Source organism: Cimex lectularius, unplaced genomic scaffold (genome assembly GCF_000648675.2).
Source record: "Cimex lectularius strain Harlan isolate CLEC.00 unplaced genomic scaffold, Clec_2.1 scaffold36, whole genome shotgun sequence".
NCBI lineage: Eukaryota > Metazoa > Arthropoda > Insecta > Hemiptera > Cimicidae > Cimex > Cimex lectularius.
The window spans coordinates 1807588-1831000 of NW_019392648.1; the positions used below are offsets into that span (position 1 = coordinate 1807588).

General features: G+C 36.2%; 2 protein-coding genes across 4 annotated transcripts in view; one reads left to right on the top strand and one right to left on the bottom strand.

Annotated features, from left to right (window-relative positions):
- The window catches only part of LOC106668524 (DNA polymerase eta), a 73416-nt gene that overhangs the window by 48750 nt on the left and 1253 nt on the right, over positions 1-23413 (top strand). The window contains exons 1-7 of one of the 2 annotated variants that reach the window (XM_014397373.2): positions 19913-20135; positions 21874-22008; positions 22077-22282; positions 22358-22527; positions 22596-22819; positions 22878-23067; positions 23216-23388. In XM_014397373.2, coding sequence (XP_014252859.1) covers positions 20008-20135; positions 21874-22008; positions 22077-22282; positions 22358-22527; positions 22596-22819; positions 22878-23067; positions 23216-23388 — 1226 coding nt within the window. In that variant the 5' untranslated portion in view covers positions 19913-20007. Of the gene's footprint in view, positions 1-19912; positions 20136-21873; positions 22009-22076; positions 22283-22357; positions 22528-22595; positions 22820-22877; positions 23068-23215; positions 23389-23413 lie in introns of those variants that run through there. The other variant, XM_024230503.1, reaches the window with a different exon arrangement.
- Positions 180-16441, bottom strand: LOC106668505. 2 transcript variants are annotated; one of them, XM_014397341.2, is made up of 3 exons: positions 16305-16441; positions 1048-1203; positions 180-662 (listed from the first exon to the last, which is right to left on the bottom strand). In XM_014397341.2, exons 1-3 carry the CDS (start codon positions 16357-16359, stop codon positions 460-462), a joined length of 414 nt encoding a protein of 137 aa, XP_014252827.1. In that variant the 5' UTR covers positions 16360-16441; the 3' UTR covers positions 180-459. The 2 variants fall into 2 exon arrangements, with proteins under 2 accessions (XP_014252827.1, XP_024086272.1); XM_024230504.1 differs by lacking the exons at positions 1048-1203; positions 16305-16441 and adding an exon at positions 736-1041.

A 23413-nucleotide genomic window follows, 5' to 3' on the forward strand; every position in this document is an offset into this window, starting at 1 on the left:
GACTTCATTAATCTATAAAAACATAGATGTATAAACTTGGGTTTTATGTTAACCATTTAAAAATTTAGAAATTAAAACATAAAATTATGTAAGTAAATTTTACTATTTAGGTACATCAAAAAATGCATGGTTTAATTTACATTACAATATTTACACGATGTAATAACTATAAATAAAAAATATGTAGTTAATTGAAATGTACATTTCAAAAAGGTGTTTTACCCTAGTCAACTTGTAGAAAGATTCCAATTTGAGATTTTGGAAGTTATATTTTTTACATGTTATCTTTAAGGAAATATAAATGTGATCCCAAGTTGCTAAAAGCTATGTTGAGATTCTCAATATATACTTGCTAGAATTTCATAAACAATTTTTCCTTGTTTGAGAAATCAATATTTATTGTGCACAAAGTTCAATTTAGATCTAAAATTTTTGGAAGAGATTCATATTTATTCTTAATTAATGCAATTGGAACCAAATAATCGCAGACAACACTGCTGTAAGTGCGATGTTGCCAGTCGTCTTTACAGATGAGTTGCAACCATCTGTTGAGCATGTATATTTGCAAGATCTGTACTTTCTCTGATCACCAATCTGCGATATAGTATCGCAATAGTTGCCTAGATCCACCGAAGAACAGTACCTTCTAGTTCCAAAACCACCTAGAAAATAACATACATAAATATGTGATGGCAAATTTTAAAATTCCCTTTAAAATTGTTCCCCAATCCTTACCGTCATTAATGCCAGTTGCTTTGATACAATATCTTGCCTCGAATACGTGATCACACGACTTCGGTTCAACAGTCAAACCGTCTCTGTCATGGATCAACATATCTGAGCAATCTGTGTTGTTCGGAGCATAGCACTGGTAGCACAATATCGATTTGACTTTCCCCCAAGAAAAGCAGCATGCATAAAAGGTATTAATTGCATTAAAAATTAAACAAAATTGTCCAAATTGAAAATGTTAGTATCCGTATTTCCCAGCCGTTAGTTTGAGCATAAAGCAATATTTTGTGATTTTTGTTTTGTTTAAAAACCTGCCTTCGAATCGACCAGTATGCTTTATACAGTAAGCAGCTCCAAAAACTTCATCGCACGGCTTTGGCTCTATATCAATATCATCTTCTAAGAATTCAGTGCACTGATATGGGTTGATAGTGTCTGTGCTATTGCACTGATAACATAAAATAGAATGAACTGAAAAAAATGTTATGAAAGAATTTATTAAAGTCAGATTTAATTTAACTTAAGAGTAAATAATTATTTTATAAAAGGAATTAGTAAATATCACAACTCTTCCAAAGATACAGCAAAGCTATACCTTGTGTTGTCCTTAAAAAAAATCATTAATTCTTTAAAATCTATTTTGAGATTTTTCTTTAATGAGAAAGCAGAAAGTTTAAGACCACTTAAATGAGAAGTGCCCGGTTCACCCTCAAGAGAATCAAACTTTGCTGAATCATCACCTCATCCCAATTAGCCGATTGAACACAACACGACATGCCGATTGACCAACTTATAATTGAGTGACCTAAAAAATAAACTCTTAAATAAAATCCCATTTCATTTATTGGTTTAATATTTTACGATGTTATAAAATGTAGCGGAGCCAATAATTATTCAAGAAGTCGTAATTGGCACAAATGGTTGTTTCATGCTTCATAATCTTAATTTGCTGACAAACACGTTTCATTCTTTGAAAAACTACTTGTACGTTTTAATGACTAAAAAGAATTTTAGAAAATCTATTTTATTTTCAGCTAGAGTTAAATACAAAAGCTTTAATCAAACGTTGGTTCGTTTGATTATGGATTTGTTTAAAATTAACAGCAAGCAAGTGGAAAACATCAGCAATAAATAATCTGTAAGACGAATTAATATTTAAAACGACTTAGTTACAACTAAGAAAACAATTAAAATACTGTATATAATTCGAAAAATAATTTCAAGTCTATATTATAAAAACAATATTATTCTAACTTCCGATGAAAAAATACAGCGTGTAAAATGATGAAAAGCAGATAAATAAATTGAAACTGTTTCGCTACTAAACTGCTTGTATTTAAGTCGCGACAGAGTCGATAAGCTTTGATAAGCTTACAGAAGGGGTTTATCCTCTTAGGGTACTTATATTTAAGAGGATCGAATTTCCGCTTTCCCTTTAAGCCTTAAGCTCTTTGAATTTTTTTACAAATTTCGAACACAAGAAAGTGTAATAAAAGAATTTCACGATATGTATTTGCCTCCTGGTCCGCATATTTTCGCTTTTTGTCTGTCACAAAGACTTAGGAACATAGGAATCTGCCGTCAGGGATATAAGCAGGGTGAGGCTAAAACACGGACTTCCGTTTATGTGAATTTCGCTTGCGTCAAACGCAATCGATCTTGTCATCTACTATAACTCGGACCAGTGAAGACAGCAAAATGCCGAAACTAACAGGCAAAACCTACGAGAATAGGCAGGAAGTCGGAGACAAGGTTCATGACCTCGCAAACTTCACCATTTACACATTTCATACTGAACCGGTACTGGGTCCGTCTTCATTCCTGGATTTGTTGAACTAATCCAACGCGTTTCGGCATTGCGCCATCTTCAGTAGGAACTTGATAGTTCAATAAACCCGCGAATCAAGACAGACCCAACAAGAGACCCAATGCCGGTTCGACATGATTTCACCGACTCACAGATCAACCCCCAGCGTATACACATTTGTTAAATACATGATGTATTTTATGTATTTCTTGCTAATTAAAAAAAATATTTAAAAAACAATTGTTTACCCTATACACAGTACATATTATAAATGTGATCACGATACGTTTTTCATCTGGTCACAGCAGTAACACTGAGTCCAACGCTGCACCCAAAGGGCACATGCTTGAGAAACAGTCAATGCTGGTTCCCCGAGTGAGGGATTGAGGAGAAAAATCACGAGGCTACGATTATGGCTGGGTCTCGGGATAGGAATGTGGAGCTCAAGCAGTAGGGCAAGAGAGGTTGGAGTGAAACTTCTTTAATGGGAACGAATCTGCTCAATCAGCAGTTGACAACAGCAAAATTGAGATCGTTATGGCTAGTGGGGTTAGCGATGTAATAAGGAGCTTTGACAATTTGTCTGAGGTATTTTGATTGGAAGGATTGGATGCGCTGGATGTTGAATGGCTTGGCAGAACACCACAGTCTCACTCCTTATGTCCAAAGTTTGGGGATGGTTAGGGATGGGGCAATAAAATATTTTTAAGGATAATTCAGTATTGACGTCAATACAGATTTCGGTCCTAGAAGTTTTCGTATTTGTACAAGCATTCTGTTCAGTTCTTGTGTGTAGATTTCACATCAGTCTAGGTATAGTCCTAAGGATTTGACTTGAATTGACATAGGTACCTCTTTGTTGATGTGCAGTGAAGAGCAAGAATGTCCCCCCCCAATGTGAACGAGTATATTTTTTTCATTCAGTCTTGTCCTCCACCTCTTACACCAGTCTTCGATAAGCTCAAGGTGTTCTTGGATGTTGGACGTACCTTATATAGGATTCGAGTTAAAGGACAAAGTTTCGATATCGTCCTCAAGGTGTTCTTGGATGTTTGACGTACCTTGGATAGGATTCGGGTTAAAGGACAAAATTTCGATATCGTCCTCAAGGTGTTTGTTCTTGGATTTGGTCATACCTTGGATAGGATTCGAGTTAAAGGACAAAGTTTCGATATCGTCCTCAAGGTGTTCTTGGATGTTGTACGTACCTTGTATAGGATTCGGGTTAAAGGACAAAGTTTCGATATCGTCCGCGTAGGTCGTGATGATGATATTTGGGTGTATAAGGTAAGTCAGCAGTATAAATGATACAAAGGATGGGACCAAAAATGTCCTGTTTAGAACGCCGGCTTTTACCTATCTGACTTCCTTAAATTCGTTGCCGCACCAGACCATGAAGCAGCGGTCGGTTAAATAGGATTCCAGGATAAGCAATAAGGAGTGGGCAGAAAGCGTTTAAATTTAAGCATGGGAGCCCTTATCAATAGCCTAAACAATAAATAAGTAAAATATAATTTTTACTAGTATTAGTATCCCACTTTTTTGTAATTCAATTTATTATATTTTTTTATGAGGGTTCGCAACAGCAGAGGTCATATCAATACTCAGGGTGTTTTTGAAAATCCCATTGAAATATGTCTGGTTCGAATGCAGGGCCGCTGGATTCGAACCGGGGACCTTTACCTTACAGTCTTGTTCGCAGAGTCAACATCTAAACCGTTGCGGCCACCGACGCCCCCCTACCCAATTATAATTGATCTATTTTCGTTGGTTTTTGACCAGCACCAAATGAAATTAAGTTTTAATTGCATTCTGATTCTGTTTAAAATATCGTTATACATATCTATGTTTATTTCAGTCTGTTTTAATAAATAGTTCCATTAGTGTAAATTTAAACCCCAATGTTAGGCCTTTTTAAACTTTTAAGTAAGTAAACGTATTTAAGTTTTTAAGTAGATCCTGTCAAGTCTTCCAGCTTGGCCAGAAATGTTTTCCTTTTCGAAAATAAAACAGTATCCAGCTGAGTTAATTTTAGCGATATTGCTTAAAAGTAAACATAATTAACGGGGGTCTTAAAGTCCATTGGTAAAGAACGGAGGGTAAAGAACAAATCCGGTTATTAGAAATGATGAAGGTGGGGTGAATATGCAAATCAACTAGTAACTACTACTAGTAAATCAAGAAAACAGAATCTGGTTATTTTCTATCAGTTTTATGCTTAAATAACTTTGGCCTCGACAAAACACCCATTAATGATTAACAATTAACCATTAACTCAAGTGGTCTTCCATAAAAAATTACAGTAAGTATTTTTTCATTTGAATTAATCATTTGGTATTTAATAAATAATTCAAAACCACCTACTTGTATAACAAAAATTACTGATTTTAATAGTTAATATTTTATCGTAAATGAGGCGATATTTTTATGATTGATGGAAAAATTGTTTTATGATTAGTTTTTCATTTTTCATTATTTATAAATTTGTTTTTATAATTCCAACGTATTGGGTGTCTTAGTTACAAAAATTCTCAAGAAATTACTCTCTAAATTTCAAGCAAAATAAACATTATTCGTTTGAAACGGAGAAGAGGTTTTGCACTTGTGAGCCATGTCGTCGGAATATGAAATGCTCATATACATAAGTTCAACACAGCTCGGAACGCGCTCAAACACATTAAGTCTACATCTCACTTGGATAAATTAGCATCCCTCTGTGACTTAAGGTGCTTTTAACTTGCAAAGTCAAAATAAGAACCTTTATGGAAATCACTGTGGTACATATCTGTTTGCCTCCTATTCCAATTTTCTCGCATTGATCGATAAGTCAATTTAACAGAGGCAAGTGTGTATGTTGAATTTTCAAAAATAGGAAAACCTTTCTGAAATGAGTACACAATTTAAAATAAAGCAGTCTGTCATACAAGACTGCTTAAGTTCCGTCTATCCTTTGGGTGTCGCGGACAACCACTTTGCAACACCTTTTATAACTAAAATTTCATGGGGCTCATTCGAACCCAGAACCGAGAGGGGAAAAACGAGCCAGACGTCCTAACCACTCATCCACCGACATTCCACCTAACCTGACCACAAAAATTATTAGCAGTATATTTAATATAGTACATTTATTTGTAATTATCTATTAATCGGGACAGGTAATAGCAGGGATATTTGAATAGCGAAATCCTTCAAATCCAAATCGAAAAATGCGTGGTGGGAATGTCATTTCCTCCAAGGAAATTCAACTGAACGAGGCGAACGTTATCAAATGAAAATCTGAATCGGGCTCTTTTTCATATGCAATCAAACGGAAGAAATTACTTTTCCTTTGGAATTCCAAATCCTTATATGGAAAAAAACGATCTTTATTTTTTATTTCTTTATTATTAATTTTTTGGAACAGGGGAAGACCGGGCAAAGGGTACGCGGACAAAGAAGCCTACGGGTACATACATTAAATGACACTTTGATCCTTGAATTTCCATATAAATTGAGACCCGTCCCATTCTGCCATCCATCGACATTGTGTGTCCAAAGGTACTCCTCAAACCTCAATCAATTATTCAAAACAGAGACAACTCTAATCGGGTCGGGAAATCGCATTTCCACCCTCGTGAATTGGCAAATTGAAAAATCGAAAAAGGATCACTACGTTTTCCCGACTTGATGAAACAACACAAGCGTTGAAACACTGAATGGAAACGAAACTTTCAAAAGGCACAATTGATAATTTTTAACATTGAAGGTTTTCTATAGAGTTTGCACATATCGACAAAATAATGTACACATATTGACAATTTTCCTACTAGAAGCCTGTTTGAGAAAGTTTGTTAGTGAATGGGTAAGTTTCTTAATTACTATGTGTGTGTATGTTTTTGAATATATATTTTCTATGTTCCCTTATCTCACATTCCACAAAAGAATTCTCATTAAATACGTTTCATTTACTATATCGTTGATCATTACAATCGGCACTATTAAAAATAATAATAACCGAACTAGCAAACAAAATTATAACAGATACATAAACTTTCACTTTGAATTTATTAATAATTTAATTGAAAAAATAGTTTATGGTGGCTTTCTAGGTGTCAAAATTAACTTTCCTTTTGAAGGTATTTTATGTGTATGTGTGTGTGTGTGTGTGTGTGTAAGAGTGAGAGAGAAAGCAATTTAAAAAAGAGTATAAAGAGAGATAGAGAGGGGCATAAGAGATAGAAGAAATAGAAATATAAGAGTATAGTAAAATAGAGAGAAAAGGAGATAGATAGATAGATAGATAGATAGATAGAGAGAGAAAAATAGAGAAGAAATGAAAGAAAGCGTGCAGAAAGAGATAGAGAGAACGACAAGAGATAGAAGAGATAGATATATAGAGAGAGATAGAAAGATAGAGAGGGAGATAGATAGATAGATAGATATAGGGAGAAAGAGAGGGGGAGAGAGAGAGAGAGAGAGAGAGAGAGAGAGAGAGAGAGAGAGAGAGAGAGAAAGCGAGAGAAAGTGAAAGAAAGAGCATAGATAGGGCGACAAGAGATAGAAGAGATAGATATATAGAGGTAGATAGATAGATAGATAGATAGATAGATAGATAGAGAGAGAGAGAGAGAGAGAGAGAGAGAGAGAGAGAGAGGAGAGGTAGAAGATATAGAAAGATAGAGAGGGAGAGAGAGGAGAGGTAGAAGATATAGAAAGATAGAGAGGGAGAGAGAAAGTGACAGAGAGAGAGAGAGAGAGAGAGAGAGTGAGAGAGAGAGAGAGAGAGAGAGTCTTTTGCTTTGTATGTTTGTTTTTGTCTTGCGTCTGTTTATTTCTGTGGCTCTGTTGTATTTATCTGGTTGTGTGTGTGTGTGTGTGTCTGCTCTCTCTCTCTCTCTCTCTGATTCTTACCACCGATCCCACGAGTATTCTGATCTTATTTGACTGATTAATCTTATCTCTACTCACAATTTTGTTTATGTAACTCAAGCGTTTCGGCTTTTTTGCTATCATCGGTGAGGAATTGGGATATATAATTATTTTTAATGATTTGGACGAGATTAAGTCGAATAATTTCCAAGGATCCTCGAAATAGGAGACCGGGTTATGATTTAAATAGGAGGACGGAGCAAATTGTTCAAATTAATTGACCTTTGACCGGGTATGGCGCTCTGGACTATTGTGGAAGCTCAAGAACATCCAGCAAACTATTACCTTACTCTAAAATCCTACCTTAATGATCGTTACTTCCAAGTATCCCCCAAAACTTCCTTATCTCCTATCCATCCCATTCCACCAGACTCATCTCTATTTACACCCCCGACCTGTCTACACAACCGAACACTATTACCCTCACATTTCCCCATGACACCGCTATCCTTTCTCCTGAAAAATATCCGTCACGGCTTCCGTAATCTCCAAAATCTCTTGCATACCGTTGAATCCTGGCTCCGAAAGTGGAGAATCAAGGTTAACGAAACATCAACATACATAAAATTCACTCTATAAAAAAACGCTCCCTTCAGTATACCTCAACAACGATCCCATCCCTGTTGCAAACCATGCACGACACCTCGATCCTACCTGGGCAAACGACATGGAACACCACGACTCAAGCGCACAGAATGTAACATACGATTTATCATGCTAAAACGATCTAAACTCTCACTGACAATCAAAATAAAACTTTACATTGCCCTACTGGCCTCCATTTGGACATACCGGCTTGAACCCTACGGGACTGCTAAGCGTTCCATACTTAACCGAATACAATCCCTCTAATCTAAACTCCCCAGAACAATAGTCAATGCCTCCTTCTATGTTTCCAATCACACCATCCATACCGACCTATGTGTTCCTCTTGTTCCTCATCTTGCACAATCCCGCTACAAAAGGTCCGATCCAAACTATCCCACCATCCGAACCCTTTTGTCAAAAACCTGTCTTCCACCACTTTACCTAACAATCCTCACAGGAGACTGAAACGTCGGTGGCCTCGCGACAACGTCATTCCTTAACGTCGGTTTCCTAAAATGATGCACATCCCTCTCATCACTGGGTGGTTGCTCTTCACGTTTCCATTCTACTGTTAATATGTACTTATTTCTGTTTTACTTGTTGCATCGAATGAATACGGTTGTAAAAAAAAGAACAATAATAAAAAAAAAATTGAAATAGTAATGAAATCGGTTCAAGTAGGAGTTTATGCAAAAGATACTCGTCGATCATTTCCCCTTTGGCGAGTAGGGATTTCACAATTGAATCATTTACGTTTGTAATTTTGTATAAGATATATGTGTGTGGCTTATTGTGAGTGGAAAATAACGGAGTAAACAAAAAGAGAAGCTCCTGTCAAAGGGCCTATTGTGTCGACCTGTCTTCGGTGGTTATTTCATTTTGTCAAAACAATTCCCCCTTCTATCAGTCTAATTTTTCCCTTTGGCACAACAAAAAACAAAAGATAAAAGAAAAGCTCAGCTTTTCCCGGTTAAAAAAGAGACAAAAAGTCAAACGACGTTATGTCAAATTATTAATGATTTGGGAATCGGATTATCAAACCAACACAGTCCTCCTCCACCTTTTGCACCAGTCTTCGATGAGCTCAACTTTCTTAGACGTTAGAGGTAGGTTGCATAGGATTCGAGTTAGAGGACAAAATTGCGGTATTGCCCGCGTATGTGGTATTAAGTAGTATAAAAGATGGGCCCAAAAATGCTCCCTTGTTGGACGCCGACTTGTATCTGTCTGACTTCCAAGAACTAGATGCCGCATCGTGGATGGTGTGATTGGTGCCGTAGTAAATAGCTTTGACGACTTATCAGAGGACATTTGATTGGAAGGAATGGGTGCGTTGGATGTTGGATAGCTTGCGGAACTCCACAGTTTCACTTCGTATGTCCAAAGTGGTCGCAATAATCTCTTGTGTAAAATTAGTTTAATTTTGACGGTTAAGATTGATTTCGGTCCTGGACGTCTTCTTAGTTGTACAAGTCTTCTGTTTAGTTATCTCTTAAGTCTTGTGTTGGGATTCCATGTCACTCTGCTTTCTAGGTATAGTCCTAAGTATTTGACTTGAATGGAAATAAGTATCTCATTGTTGATGTACAGTAGAGGGCAAGAATGGTTTTTCAATGTGAACACTGAGTATATTTTTTCTTCATTCAGTCTTGCCCTACACTTTTTGACCAGTTAAGCTCAACGTGCTACTGGATATTGGAGGTTTGGGTAGGATTAGAGTTGGATGATAATTTACCATTTATTTTTTTATAACCCTTCGTTTTTCGAAAAGCAGGAGTCGCGTTGAAATAGAGAAACCCTGAACCTATATTTTGAACTCGCTTTTTCTTAACGTACCGTCTCAGATTCATTTTGTTGGTAACTTAAGCATCATTGTACGCCACAGAAGAAAATTATTGTTCTTAAATATTAATCCATTTATGTTTAGCGGTCTAATTGACCAAATTACTTATTTCAATTAATTATTCTTTTTATGTAAGGTCATGGTTGAGATGAAAAAGTTAGAGTCACGAGCGGGATTTGAACCCCGACTTTCGATTCAACTCGCAGCTGCTCTAACCACTTGAACTATCGTGACTTCGATCCACACCAACTCTCAACCTACAACCTTCGAATTTTCCCTCTTTTTTGCCATTTTTTAAATATCGTCTAATCAGGATTCGATTCTCAGCGACTTACGAAGTAGCCACGGGGAGCTTCAACTTCATAATTCGCTGAGAATCGAACCCTGATTACAGATCTTAACCAAGATCTTACACGAAAAGAATAATTATTGTTCTTTTTGATTTATATATAAATCTGGTGGTACATATTCATACAGATGTAGTTTACAAATAAAATATGGCAAGTGAATATTATTTTATTAAGTACCATTTATGCAATTTATTTGTCCCCTTAGCCCTAAGTTACACGTAAATAAGCGATTGTAGTTACTACATTAATTCAGATTTCTTGCTCGCTTTTGGATGTTGTAAATTCATATACTTTGAAGTCACTATTCCAGCAATATCCAGAGTTTTGTCCGACTAGTTAACTGTCTATATAAAGAGTTTCGATATTCGATAGACTTTGAATTCCCTAAAATTACGAAACCTTAATTATTCCTGGTTTCTTTTTTTATATTAAAAAAACCTAGTTTTTGAAAAATTATCAAAACTAACCCACCAAGGTCTCAATTGAAAAATAAAAACTGTGGGGTTACCATTTAAACTTTTTTCTCTAGCCCATCATTTTCGAGAAAAGTGAATGTCGCATTGAAATAGAGACGCCGTGTATACATGGAAAAAAATTTGCCAGTTTTTCCGGTTGAAGTGGGCCCAAGATTAAAAGACAATACACGAAAAGAGTCTTTGGTGTTGTTTATATTTGGAAATTTAATTTGACGGAATGCTTTGTTGGGTACAATGGTCTGGTTATTTCAGAGCCTCAAGTAAACACAAATAGGAAAGAGAAGCTTGTATCAATGGTCCTATTGTGTCAAACGGTTTTCGCGGAAAAATACTTCCCGGCTTTCATTTATTTCTATTCTCCCTTGACTCCCGGGGGTGATAGTTTGACAGAAGCCCATTTGGAGGAAAATTGTACTTTTGTTACTTGTTGTTGAATTTTGTTGATTTGACGAACTGAGAACATTTCTATAGCTTCTATCATAACACACGAGCGCGAGCGCACGCACACACACAACAAACTCACACACACGCGCGCGCGCGCGCGCACACACACACACACACGCACGCACGCACACACACACACACACGTCTAACTGTTGAGAGAGGGTGTGTGTGTGTGTGTGTGTGTGTGTGTGTGTGTGTGTGTGTGTGTGTGTGTGTGTGTGTGTGTGTGTGTGTGTGTGTGTGTGAGTGAGAGAGAGAGAGAGAGAGAGAGGAGAGAAAAAACGAGATAGGAGGAAGAGAGAGAGAGTGGGAAAAGTGGGAGAGAGAGAAAGAAAGAGAGAAGGAAAGAAAGAAGAAGAAGAAGAAAGAGAAAAAGAGAGAGAAAACAGAGTGAGAGAGAAAAAAGAGTGAGAGAGAAAAGAGAGTAAGAGAGAAAAAGAGTTCGAGAGAAAAGGAAGAGAGAGAGTGGGTGGAAAAGTGGGAGAGAGAGAGAGAAAGTGAGAGAGAGAGAAGAATAAAAAGAAAAACAGAGAGAGAAAAAAGAGTTCGAGAGAAAAGAGAGTAAGAGAGAGAAAAAGAGTTCGAGAGAAAAGAGAGTAAGAGAGAAAAAGAGTTCGAGAGAAAAGGAAGAGAGAGAGTGGGTGGAAAAGTGGGAGAGAGAGAGAGAGAAAGAGAGAGAGAGAAGAAGAAAGAGAAAAACAGAGAGAGAAAAAAGAGTTCGAGAGAAAAGAGAGTAAGAGAGAGAAAAAGAGTTCGAGAGAAAAGGGAGAGAGAGAGTGGGTGGAAAAGTGGGAGAGAGAGAGAGAGAAAGAAAGAGTGAGAGAGAGAGAGAGTGAGAGAGAGAGTGTGTGTGTGAGAGAGAGGGAGAGAGAGGGGTGAGAGAGAGAGAGCGCGAGAGAGAGAGAGAAAGCCTCTTGCGTCTGTTTATTTTATTTTATTTTTTTGAGGGGGTGGTTATGTTGTTTTTATGAAGTTTATATAGTGTATGTCAACTGTTTCTTTGGGCGTTTCGTACCTGTGATCCTACAAGCATTCTGATTTCATTTGACTGATTAATGTTGAGAAAAATAAAGTATGAGTCAGAATGATACATTTACTTATCGGGTCTCACTCGCGTTTTTTTATGTTACTCAAATGTATTTCAGTGAGGAAATGGAGATATAATGGTGCTTCAAGTATTATCTAAATTCAAGAGTGCAATGTTTAAAAACAGAAAGGACACTTTTCAGGATGGGAAGCAACAGACAAAGGAGTGACAACCCTATCACCACTACTACAATATTCACGATTTATGCAAATAAAATTTCCGGCGTATCAAATATTGTTGCCAGATGGTATGCAGTCGATTTAAATTTATACACGGTCTCTAGTAATGCAAATAATGAATTCTGAGATTCAAAGTTTTTAATTCATACTGCTAAATTGTGCATTAACAATTTTACAAAAGTTTTTGCTGATTAGTCCATTTTTCACGAGGTAATGACAGTCAATGAAAACACCGATTGTAAAAACACTGAAAAATATTTCAGTTTTTGAGAAAACACCTCGGAGATAAGCGTGTAATTATTTTCCGAAAATCTGGCCGATCATTAACGGATAAATTAAATTAAACGATAATCAAATTACGGGAACATCCCGTTGAAATGGCGTTAATGCAATTTGCAAAAGCACTGATTCTGCCGGATGGCCTCCCTGTTGATTTGTCATTGATTTTTCAAAGCTAATTGTATTAAATGTATTGAACCAGGCTTTCTCTAATAGAAAGACAATATTGACCTTCTGGACGATTATGATTCGTAAACATCAATTCATACTTGGGTCAATCAATTTTAAAACTTAAAAAAATCTAAACTTATCGCCATTAATTGCAATTAAATTAGATTAATATAATTATATCTAATCAAGGATTATCTTTCTTTTTATCTTTTCTTCTGAAAACCATAGTAAATAATTTCTCCAATGTTTGAAAAAAAAGGTCATGCATTAAAAAAAAATTACACGGATGTACACACAAACACAAAAAAAGATTCGTATTTGTTTATCACTAAATTTGAATAACAAATTAATTAATAATTTTTTCTTAAAAGCATGGTTTTTAGATCAAGATCTCACCGGGGCAGATGCTTTGCGGGTATTGCGTCCCTTAAAGCCTAAGTCCTGGGTGTACTGTGCTCTACCATCCATGATGTAACAGCGGTTTAGGACAACCGGAAGTCTCGATCGAAGAGATCGAGATTTAGAGACAATCGTTTTATAGCTGTTAACTAAGGAACTGTCTTTTAACGGCTTCCTTGATAAGTAGGCAACTCCGAACGGTCAATACTATAAGGGTGACCTCTAAAATAGTCATCAGAAGGCTTTGTGATAACAGCCTAGTCACTCCGCATCAGGTTCTATACTACTGGAGAGTCATCGAAGGCGACTATTCGCAAATCGGAATCTCTCTAGTATACTTGATCAATGGGGGGCTGTTCTCTTTACAGCTAAGTGCCGGGTTGATTTGTCATCAGTTGACCGGGACCTTGCGTGAGAAGACGTGGAGAACGCTTTGCTTTATATGCCATGCGTTTTCAAAGACTGTCTGCTATGGTATGGGGTTGAATCAATGTCCATGCCCGTACCGAATTATCATACATAATGGATCTTTGACTACACTAAGGTACATTTAGGACTTTCTTCTGAAACGTGTGGTCCCATTCGCTCCTTATATCGGTGGCAATGTTAATCCATGATAATGCTCGACCGCATGTACCTTGAGTTGTCGCCCATTAATTGAGGGATGTGGGGATTACCACAACGTATTGGCCAGCAGGTTCTCCCGACTCCTATAGAAGACATATGGGACATGATAAAGAGATGGGTCGCCGCCGCCAACAATCGTTGAATAGCTTCAAACCGCTGTTGTTGAAGAATGGAAGTTTCACTAAACGAAATCCGATCTCTTAAGGACTTAAAGAGATTAAGGACTCCTTCGCGAGGCAGGAGGTAATACGCGTTATTAAGAGCAAAACCATGTAATAAATTGTAAAATTTTTAAATTTCCTCTTATGATCTGCGGGATGATAAACCTACGGTTTGATAGTTAACATCATCTTTGTCTGCCTAACCTCGTTGATTTTTGTTGACTCAGATCCATAAAATATAAATACATAATAATAAATCAATTGTAAGTTCAATTTTAATATGTCAATCAATTTTCTTTCAAACGATCATTCATGAAGTTCTGATCTCGTTTCATTTGTTTAATGTCGTATCTAATATATCAATAAATATACGTATAGTTTGAAATAAACTACAAAATACGAGTATCCGGTTTTTTGTCTTGTTTGTGTGTATTTTCGATTTAGGAATTTGGACGAGGCAAATAAAAATAAAAGGGAATTGTTCGTTGAATCACATTAAAAATGTGCAAATTGTAAAACTCTGAAATAAGATAATGGAACTTTGATTGATATTTTGAATTTTTACAGTTTAGACATTTGATAAACTATAAAATAAATAATTCTTTTTATGCAAGGTCTTGGTTGAGATGAAAAAGTTAGTGTCACGAGCGGGATTCAAACCCAGCCGAAGGTCGTGGGTTCGAATCCCGCTCGTGCAAGAACTTTTTCATCTCAACCAAGATCTTACATAAAGAGAATAATTAATTGAAATAATTAACATGGTCAATTAGACCACTCAGTATAAACATATAAAATAAATTTAAGAATTTGCTTGTTGATGCAGAATGTTTTTTTTTTGTTTTGGTTTGTTAATCGTCCTCTGAGTGTACATTTCTCATATATCAAAAATTAATGTAGTTAATTTTTCATTTTTTTTAAATATCTTTTATTGTTATTTAAATTTAGTAACCACACTTTGAAAATTATTATCAATTTGAAGGATAATATTTTTTAAATTGTGATATTTTCTCCTGTGGCCTGCGATGTGATAAACCTATTGTTTTCAATGTTTAGTTGATACAGTCCGTAACACTGAAGATGTCGAAATGCCGAAACACATCTAAATTAACAAAAATCAGCTAGGATAGGCAGACCATGGTGACATGTAACCATCACACAATAAATCACTGTTTGTTGTATTTAGCTTGAGCAGTCATACATTTTTATTAAACCTCATATTTTAAAGAAATTCTTCAATATACATTCAAACTTCCTTAAAGAAACATTTTGATTTCCAAAAAATTTAGAAGTTATTACAATACTCTCAAGTACGTGCCACAACTATGACTTGAAGTATAATGTATTACAACTATTGTAAAATGATGCCTATTATATTAAATTGAACACAGACACATACACAACACTCAATTGTACAATTGAAATTATTTGTTGATTAAATAAAAACAAGAGATCTAGATGAGGTAATCAAATAAATTGTGTTATATTTAATTGTAGATAATAATCGTTTTTTTTCTTTTTCTCTTTCATCTCCTAGATGTGAGGTTGATCTTCCTTCGATATTTACTTTAATTATGGATTGTATGTGTGTGTAATTACATGTTATTATCTCCAATGTATTTAATATCAGTCTTCAATATTTTCTATTAAAAATGAGGTATAAGGCCAATTTGAAAAAAATAAAAAAAAAACACTCAGTTCTTCGTCGAGCTTTCGAAAACTAAATCTTCATCTGGACTTTGGAACTATTATTTGTAATTTACAAGTGTAACAAATATGAACATCTATACAAAACATTGAAACTTATAGTTTCAAGCATAAACACGTAAATGCAAGTTTATTTGTACAGAATATACGTACTTTTATTAAGTAAAAAAAAAAATTAAAAAAAAAAAAACGTGCATTTATGTATTTGTTATATTATTAAATGGTTTAAAATTGAATATTCAAAAATTCTTCATTCTAATGTACGTGGTAGCTGGAATTTTTATAGAATTCTTATAGTCGATGAATATATGTGAGTCTTCTTAAATCTTTACGAGATATTGTCAAAATTTCTTTACTGCAAAAACTCATATTTTGATTATTTCATAAAATTTGGCCAGAAGGCTTAGGTAAAACGCTAAAATCGTGTAACATTGGTGGTACGCTAGAAGCATCGTCAGACTTCTTAGGGCGTTGTAGTCTATTAACAGGTACCTGAAATCCACTTTCACTCAGCAGAACAAAAGCATGTAGACAAAAAAAATAGGTCACCTGGCGCAAGGTATCCCAAGAATAGCAGGAAGGCCGAAAACACTTGTGGCCCCATTGAAAAAAAAAATTATTTTAAATTGGTCTGATAGTTGATGATGCCGTCCGTACAAACGACCGCCAGAGAAAGACTGAACTGATGATGAAGACTGTCAAGGCGGTGGGGCTGTCGTCAGGGTGACGTTGGCACAACATACTTCTACTGCCATCTGGCCACCAACTCCACCAAACTTGTAAACCCTCTTGATTTTTGAAATTTTCGAATCTGGAAAATTGTAATTTATATTAGGACCAGTTTTTCTTACCTCGTTCCTTATTGGGTTTGACGAGGTACTCCACTCTTGTAAATATATATTTTATCTAGGTGAGCTTCAGATAGTATATTCATTGCAAATAGTCTAATTCTACAATTGAAAAAAATAATATTTATTTATTTTAAATAAGTTTAATTATATACAAACATAGTAAAATAATAATAATAGCAATAATATTAATTCAACTTATAATAAAATCTACACAAAAATACTATATTACCCTTAGAGGATCTGACTTGTAGAAGAAAGGTCATCCTAGGCCATCATAATAGGCCATGTTGACAATTGTGTCCCACCTAGTAGAAGAGTGCAATTCCTTGGCTCCATGTAGAGAACCATGACCAGGAATGCTACCAAAATGTGCTTTAGCATGGTAGCTAGTATCTGGGTCTCCTGTTTCGATTTTTGGAGGAAACAAGATTGTTTTATTGTATATAGTGCTTGTGTACAAGAATGTTTTTATTGGCAGAATATCAGTGTAAGAGGGCTGATGGCAGAATATTGAGTACCACAACTAAAACCCAAAAAACTTGTTTCAACTTCCCCGGTAATTAATGACCCCTCGGATAAAGTTTCAGGTAAGATCTCTTATTGTGCGTTCATCCATTCATTTTATTTCAATTTAGTAATTAACTAACATAAAAAACTAACTTGTACTGTTACACATGCAAAAAAGTACCTGGAACATAAACATGAACACAATCTAAAATGTATGAACAGTAACTGGGTATTGTGGGTATGCACAAAGAAAATGGATGAAGCAATTTGGTCATTTCTAACATTTCGGTCTGCCTACCCTCACTGATTTGATCTGTCAGATCAAAATGATCATAAATGACACATTCATAACCTTTCTGTGACCAAACTGAAATTTCATAAAATAAACATTATCTGGTAAACATTTAAAAGAGAATAACTAATACAAACAGTCATAATTTATCTAATGTGATGCCCTTAAAAACAGTTAAAACTGTCACTGTCAAATTTCAATTTTGATAAAAATTTTAAATTCTAACCTTACGAACTTTACATCACCTGCAAACATTTTTGCACCCTGACATTTATGAAATGAATAATCTTAATTTAAACTTTTTTAAACTTACATATTAGTTTGTACAATTGCATATGCAAAAAAGTTGCATGGAGCATAAACACTATGTTGTAAATATCTTTTTTTGCAAGAGATTAATGTGTTTTCTAAATATATATTCAATAATTCTAAAATATATTCAAATTTTATAGTAAGGTAATGCTCAAAGAAAATGAACATTCTTGTTTCATTTGTTGGTCATTTTGTTCTGACAGATCAGTGATGATTGGTAGACCAAAATGATCAGAAAAGACCAAACTATAGCCTCAAACAGTTGGAACTAAAGGTTTCCTTCTTGATATAAAAATTTGCAAACCAATAAATAGAACACTGCCAGTATGGGGTCTCCCTTAGGTATGGCGGGGAGGCGGATGGGTTAAAAAAAAACAATAAAGGACTATGATAAAGAATTATTACTTATTAAACAAAAAAATATTTTGTGTGAATTTCAACATTTATTTCAGTCATTGAGAAAATGTTTTGGGGTGCTTTTGGGTTAACACCTTGTATAAAACACCCACACACTCACACAGACACTCTAAGACAGCAGAGCATTACATCCTGGGACTGGGGATGGTGGAATCGTTTGACAAAGGGATTTCTTCCTCCTGTTGAATCTCGCCTCCATAACACTTCAGAGTGGACTACAGGCTCACCCAAATTATATTTGGGCATGGTAGGATGGCAGCACATCAGCACAGATTTGCAATAAGCTCATCTCCCATTTTCAGACATGATCCAATGATGAAACCAACCATTGATTACCTCTTATGAGATTGTGAGCAGGCAGCTTTTCATGCAGCACATATTGCAGCGGGCCACCATCTGTGGCAGAATTGCCTCAACCGCAAATTACATCCTTTTTTATGGCATTTATATAAGATATCTTTTATTTTAACTTTAATGAGTGGAAGAATAGGCAAAAGTGTAAGGTCTTGGTTGAAATGAAAAAGCTAGTGTCACGAGCAGGATTCGAACCCATAACTTCAGCTATTACCTATCAAGGATGATAGGCAATAGCCAAAGGTTGTGGGTTCGAATCCCTCTTGTGACACTAGCTTTTTCATTTCAACCAAGTCTTTACGTAAAAGAATAATATAAAATGTTTATAAATGAGTGGAACAGATGGTATAAAATATATAACCCCCCCACACACACACATACACACCGCTGACCAAATGGCTAAGGCTGCCTCCCAAAATGAAGACTTGCTATTTGCATATTCAAAGGTCCTTCTATCTGCAGTTAAGCCAGCTTGGTTCCATGGGAAAAAATTTGGACTAACTCTATCCAGGGACGACTGGCCAGGGAGTTCTTTCCATTAGTCTCATGCCCGCTTACAGAAGAGCCACTTCCGAATGCACTACAGGCTTACTTAAATCCTGACAGGACATGGAAAATTGGCAGAGTATCACTTTTGGTTTAATATTATCCCTGACCCAGCTTGTTCTTGCAGTCGGGTGCCTCCTCAGCCTGTAGATCACCTCCTTCTGGAGTGCGATGGAGTGACGGCTGCTTGGCTTCCGTTGTTGCAACACATGGTGGTTTATGTTGGCCTCCCCAACAAACTCATGCTTTATGGAGACCGAAGTGTTACCATATTTTATGAAGTTCGGGAATAATGGTGTTCATGTAAAATTAATACATAATTTTAAATAATATTGAAGAGTTTAAAAGTTAATTTAAATGTATTAATCATTATTAGGAGGTAATACAATATTGAACAAAAAAAATTCCATTTTGTTACTTTATTTTTTTATTGTAAATATCGTTTGTAATTTTTAATTATGTTATTGTTATTATGTTTAATTCATGTAATACCTAATTAAGTGGGGCTCACACACACACACACACACACACACACACACACACACACACACACACACACACACACACACACACGATGATGTTCCTCAGCATACTTGTGTGTTGAAAATGTGTCAAAATTATGTTTGAAAAATATATTAACTTATTGAATTGGGTAAAACTGCAGTTTTCCTATCAGTGAGATTAGGCGGACCCATATGGATGGCCTTTGGAAGTAATTCATACAATATGAATGGTGATCAGTAATTGCTTTTTGCTTAAGATTATGAGTCTGTCATAAAAACCGTTTCATTCTTCACTGTTCAAATACCCTGAATATGACGACACTATGACTTAAGGTGCCTTTAGAGGTCGGGTATCCCTCCTTAGCAACCATATCGTCCCGCCCATAAAAGAAAACCGCTTTACAGTTTACAGCCTGAACAAATGTCATTGCTGTCGCTATCGTGTAAAACTGTAAATTATCACAAGGAAAATGACAGACAGGGTCGTTGCGTTGGTGGACATGGACTGTTTTTACTGTCAAGTAGAGACCCGGTTGAACCCCAGCCTTTTGGGCATCCCAATGGCAGTCGTGCAGTACAACCAGTGGAAGCAAGGAGGGTAAACATGACGGTTTTTTCTATTTACACAGTCTCTTCAGCTTTGTAATAAGATTCAATACCACTTTTTTCCCAAAAGAAAGATTTTCCTATAGTTTAAAGTGTACAGATTACTGCTGATATATGACACCTTGGCCCACTGCGACACTACTTTTATATACATTGGATTGAGCACTCTGCTGGGTGTCATTTTTCTAATTTCTTTAAACATTCTTATTGCCTTTTAACTTAAATTCTTGTTAACACTTATACAGACTAAAGCTGAATACAAAGGAAATATTCCAATGTCCCTGCTTATTGTGTATCTGTAGTTCTGCTAATTTTTTAAATGTTATATTTCAATGGGCAGTAGCTTGAACTTATATCTGAATTATTCTTGATCCATAACTGGTGATCAATGAATAGGAGCTTTTTTTTCTGTTTTTATGCTCGTGTGATTCTCTGCTCGTTTAAGTTTTGCAGTTATACTTTCTACAAATAGCAGCATATAATAGACTATGTAAATGCTTTTGCAAGTTGGCTTTTTAGTCAATTATTTCCTTCCACTGTACGGTCACATAACTTTTTTATATATTCGAATGAGACTGAATTCTAGGTGAAGTAAGATATTTTCCACTTAGTAGCCCAGTAATCACTCAGAATCACAGTATCCATAGACATCGTTTGTAGGCCTTTGCACCAACAGAGGACTTGTTACTCTGTTTCTTCTTCTTCTTGGTAATGTCTGCACAGGCTTGTTTCTACCACTCCGAGTCGATACATATGCCTCCGGAGTCTGCACTGTCCAGTTAGCAGTCCAACTATTATTCTAGTGATAGCACGTCCTAGGATTTACGAGTTCTGCTGTTAGTTTCTGCGATGGTTCTTTGATAAACCTTTTCACATGCCTTTGTCCTGGGCTACATTCCCATTGAGCAGAGGAATTATTAATTAATTCATTGTGTACTGGATCTGCGTTTTCGGCAGTTTGGTAAGCCACAAAAGGGTTCAGGGCCAATAGGTGTCCTCTTCAAACTTTCAAAGCCTATATAGGCTGAGATTCCTAATCCTGGGAGAGGAAAAGCCAGGACCTGAAGGATAGACACATGAGCCCTTGTAAAAGCTTTGAGGTGTGATAAAAAGCCTCAAGTTTAACAAGGAGCCCTAGATTTAAAAAAAAGAACAATAGACCAATATTGGTCACTGTGCGCAGGTCGTCAAAAGGCTGGCTCCTGTGTAATCTAATCTAACCTAAGGGGCAGTGCCCCTGATGTAGTCTTTATTTTATTTTTTAGCATACAGTTTTCCTGCTGGGGAGGAATGTTGTCAGGTGGGGTCATAGGTCTAGTAGGCAATGGTGGCCCTCTTCTTTTGACAAACTTCTCAGAAAGATTCCACCTGTGAACTCAGGGTGACAGATGTGTTACCTGGGGTGGCTTTTTAGGGACCTCGGAAGATGTGGACTCCGGGTCCTTGATGATGAGGCTTATGTGACCTGGAATGGATGGTGATGACAAGGCTGTGTATGACCTCGTATGGCAAGACCTCACCTCATGAGCTGGGATGGACTGGGATGGACTGGCTATTTACGAAGCCACACACAAAGTCAAAAGCCCTGGGTGAGCTAGCTGGCTAGGCCTCGGGGTGGTGCAACAATAGCAAATGTGATGTTTAATCATTGTAGGAATTTGTATTCCTAGGAATAAATAGTTTTTTAAATTTATACATGTAGTTATAGCTAACAATGTTTTTTGTTGCAGTATTATTGCATTGAGTTATGAGGCGAAAGACAAGGGTGTGACAAGGTCCATGAGGGGCGAGGAGGCCAAAGCCATTTGTCCCGAGATTGTGCTGGTCACCGTACCGACAATAAGGGACAAAGCAGATTTAACCAGGTTCTTACAAACTTGTACCTAGTTTACTATGGATGAAGAAAGGCATTTAAGTGAAGACATTTCTCCAGATATAGAGATGCAGGAAGGGAAGTTGTGTCTGTACTTTGCAAATTCAGCGACGTAGTTCAGAAAGCTAGTGTTGACGAGGCATATATTGATTTAACTGCACCCATCCAAAAGAGGATGAATGAGACTAACAATACTGGTATAAAGATTGAAGATCTGGCCAGTACGTTTATTGTTGGCTATTCAGATGATAATTCCAATGAGGAAGGTATAATTTTTGCATTGAAATATTAAAATACTGAAAACTTAGTACAAATTAATTACTGTCATTACAACGGTTTAGAAGAAAGGCAAAAAGGGACAAAAAGCTGGTTGCAAGATATTTTTGATAGTGATTTCCATCCTGAGGCTGCACAGCGACTTGCTTACGGGGCTGTCATTATTGAGGAATTAAGAAAAGCTGTGCTTGAAACGACTGGTTTTAAATGTTCAGCTGGAATTGCACATAATAAGGTTTATATATATTTTAGCTGAAAGAATTACTGCCAAAATATTTAAAACTTGTGAACTCTTAATTTTAGGTACTTGCTAAATTGGCATGTGGAATCCACAAGCCAAACCGTCAAACGGTTTTGCCTCAGGATTCAGTGGCAGGCTTGTTTGCCACTCTTCCCCTTAGGAAAGTCAGGAGCCTTGGTGGAAAATTCGGGGAAGAGATAGAAGAAAGTCTCGGCTGCAAATTTATGGGCGACCTACTTAAATATTCGGAGAAAGAGCTCAGAGACAGATTTGATGATAAAACCGGGTATTTATTCTCCTGTAGGTATATTTACATTTGTGACTTCCTCTACGGCAGTTTTCAGGTCGTGGCTTTACAACATGTCAAGGGGTTACGAGTACGAGCCGGTACAGTCACGGCTGGTTTCTAAGAGTATTGGCTGCTGTAAAAAGTTTCCAGGAAAAGTGGCGTTAAAGTCACGCAAGGACGTGGAACACTGGCTCAACAAACTGTCGGAAGAACTGCTTGAAAGACTTCTAGAAGATGAAGCAATGGTTTGAGACTGTTTCAATATTTTTTGTTCTATTTAAAACTTTTAATGTTACCATAATATTACTATATTTTGTTTATAACAAAAATGGTATACTTGTAAGAAATCTTTGATTTTTTCAAGAAAATATAAAATAATTAACTTTATTTCAGTATAAACGAAGGGCCACCCAGATAGTTGTATCAGTTGCCTTGGAAATTAATAAAAAAGATATTGTATCTTCAAAAACTCTTCTCTTGCCTTCATATAATTACGATAAAATTTTTTCCTTGGCAATGGGCTGTTTGAGGAAGTTCTGTACCGAAGACCCATCAAGTTTGGCATGGTTTGTTTATACAATCTTTCAACTT

Bases quoted from the DNA above. Each gene is read 5' to 3' on its own strand.
- LOC106668505 (XM_014397341.2), bottom strand. From the start codon at position 16,359: ATGGGGCCACAAGTGTTTTCGGCCTTCCTGCTATTCTTGGGATACCTT. The intron at 1,204-16,304 runs GTGACCTATTTT...CATTTTTTTCAG, and splicing joins CTTGGGATACCTTGCGCCAG to TTCATTCTATTTTATGTTAT. The intron at 663-1,047 runs GCAGGTTTTTAA...GTTATTTTCTAG, and splicing joins GCATACTGGTCGATTCGAAG to GTGGTTTTGGAACTAGAAGG.